General features: G+C 39.8%; 2 protein-coding genes across 2 annotated transcripts in view; one reads left to right on the forward strand and one right to left on the reverse strand.

The window, feature by feature from the left end:
* Nucleotides 1-300, reverse strand: part of LOC138051452 (MICOS complex subunit Mic10-like) — a 6,414-nt gene extending 6,114 nt beyond the window's left edge. Inside the window, exons 1-2 of the mRNA XM_068897646.1 lie at nt 209-300; nt 83-130 (exon numbers count right to left, since the gene is read on the reverse strand). Of these exons, the coding sequence (XP_068753747.1) occupies nt 83-130; nt 209-287 (127 nt within the window). The 5' untranslated portion in view covers nt 288-300. The remainder of the gene's footprint in view (nt 1-82; nt 131-208) is intronic.
* A 56-nt stretch (nt 301-356) lies between these two features.
* The window catches only part of LOC138051455 (large ribosomal subunit protein eL22-like), a 7,877-nt gene continuing 5,733 nt past the window's right edge, over nt 357-2,500 (forward strand). Inside the window, exons 1-2 of the mRNA XM_068897651.1 lie at nt 357-418; nt 2,461-2,500. The exon at nt 2,461-2,500 is cut by the window's right edge and continues 53 nt beyond it. Of these exons, the coding sequence (XP_068753752.1) occupies nt 410-418; nt 2,461-2,500 (49 nt within the window). The 5' untranslated portion in view covers nt 357-409. The remainder of the gene's footprint in view (nt 419-2,460) is intronic.

Here is a 2,500-nt window from a genome sequence, read left to right on the forward strand (position 1 = left end):
AACCAACTGAGCCACTGCCCATCGGTGCGCGGTGCTGAATTTGTATATTGATCAAGTGACACAGTACGGATTTAAGGCTTACTTTTGAAGAACAAAAGCGAAAACACACCACCAAACACAGCTCCGCCCACTGAAAATGAACAAAATACGGAAAAATCAGCATTCCTTATTAATGGAACATTACTCTGTCAAATGTGCGCGGAATTACCGGTTTTAAATGTGGTATCTACCAGACATCTATCCCATTTTCTTCCCAGCTCATCTTCGCTTGGTCGAGCGGACGCCATCTTGAACAGAATGAGCCTGCTGTTTCGAACGCTCCCATTTGCTCATGCGGACTGGTTAAGTACCCCCTGCGTTATCACACGTGTTCTCTTTAGCTTGTCCTCTCCTTTCCTGATCCGCCATCATGCCTCCGGTAAGGTTGAAAAGATGGTTTCTTTCGTATTTTAACTTTGTGGGGTTACCTTACCGTGCAAGAATCATTTGTAAAGTTAAAGATGAATGATAAAGCCTTATGTATAACAACCAGTGGTGTTTATATACCCGCTGCAAGAACGATTTTCGAAGCCTTTGTATTTTGCGAGGCTCGCTGAATTTTACTATCAAAAGACTTACGGAATTTTGAATTTAATTTGTCTTTTAGTGTTTTTCTTTTGGGTATGACGTTCGAGTTCAGCTCTTTAAAAAAAACGCTGCCTCCTAAAAAGCATTCATAGTTTTAAGTGTCATCCAGACAGCGGAATTTAAAGAGATTTTACATATAAAGTTAAAATGAGAAACAAATTCCCTTAGCCCACATTTCCACCACCCTTAAAATGGCATCACAACTCTTGACTTAATAAATTAGGCATGTGGTTTAGAAAAGCTCCTTTAATACGTTCCAAGGAAGTTTGTACATGTATTTTGTTGTACAAATTAAATTATAATTTCAAAGCAAGATGGAAAGACATTAATGAAGTTCTTCATAATTCTGTCTTGGGGTGCTTTTGATCCAACCAAACTTCTTGTTTCAAATTCTGGGAATTCCATGAACCCAACGGTAAGATTAATCCCTGTTGCTCTAACCTGACCCAAGTAACTGCGCTTTGTATTTGCGTAATTTTCAGGCCAACCTAAGCCTGAAAATGGAAGCAACAATTTGATGAAATGGAAAGGGATTAATTCTGTCTGACTGGTCACTGGTATTGAAAATGCACCACCCTAAATTATTTTAGTCTCTAGCCATGGGTTTCAAAATAATTTGAAGTTGGTGGCTTGTTAAGTAGAGTATTAAACTGACTATTGTCATTGTGAAAATGAATTATTTTATTCTCAGGTTTGAAAGAAGCTTTACCCTGGTCCCAGAGGTCTTCTTCTTCTTCTTCTTCTTCTTCTTCTTCTTCTTCTTCTTCTTCTTCTTCTTCTTCTTCTTCTTCTTCTTCTTCTTCTTCTTCTTCTCCTTCTCCTTCTCCTTCTCCTTCTCCTTCTCCTTCTCCTTCTCCTTCTCCTTCTCCTTCTCCTTCTCCTTCTCCTTCTCCTTCTCCTTCTCCTTCTCCTTCTCCTTCTCCTTCTCCTTCTCCTTCTCCTTCTCCTTCTCCTTCTCCTTCTCCTTCTCCTTCTCCTTCTCCTTCTCCTTCTCCTTCTCCTTCTCCTTCTCCTTCTCCTTCTCCTTCTCCTTCTCCTTCTCCTTCTCCTTCTCCTTCTCCTTCTCCTTCTCCTTCTCCTTCTCCTTCTCCTTCTCCTTCTCCTTCTCCTTCTCCTTCTCCTTCTCCTTCTCCTTCTCCTTCTCCTTCTTCTTCTTCTTCTTCTTCTTCTCCTTCTCCTTCTCCTTCTCCTTGTCCTTCTCCTCCTCCTCCTCGGATGAAATTTAGCCTCAAAGGAACAACAACAAACTGTGAAAACTCCCTGCAAATCTCATCTGGCAGATGCTATCTGTCAAATGCTTCAAAATCATACAATGTAACCAAAAAACTACATGATCACAATCATGCTATCACATGCTTGTCAGCCATAAATGTAACAAATACCGGAATCCCCACCTTCCCCTCAGTTGTTTCAATCACGCCAACCAATCAAATTTGAATTGCGTTGATGTTTAAAATATCGACCAATCAGAATTGACATTCATAAACTGGACTGTAAACATGTCTTGGAAGTGAGATTCGTAGGGACCAAAACAAGAGGTGTTTCTTCTCTCACTGCTTTGCCATTCGTTGTTGCTGCTTTGTGGCCAAATTTTATCCCAGAAGAAGAAGAAAAAGAAAAAAAAACCTCTGGGACCAGGGTAAATAATCTGTGTGGTTAATTTAGTTTAATTTAGGGAAAAATTTCTCTGAGTGAAGTAGCCAACACTGCCTAGCATATTTTGAACTGAAATTTCCCAAAAGTGTTTGGTCAAAAGAATTAAAAATGTTGTTGTTGAACCCAATACATCATGGCTGTTGGTTCTCTGTTGACTATGTCCGTTATTGTCCATAGAAAAAGAAGCAACATAAGAAGAAATTGCAGTTGAAATACA

This window comes from Montipora capricornis, chromosome 6 (assembly GCF_036669925.1).
Source record: "Montipora capricornis isolate CH-2021 chromosome 6, ASM3666992v2, whole genome shotgun sequence".
Classification (NCBI taxonomy): Eukaryota; Metazoa; Cnidaria; class Anthozoa; order Scleractinia; family Acroporidae; genus Montipora; species Montipora capricornis.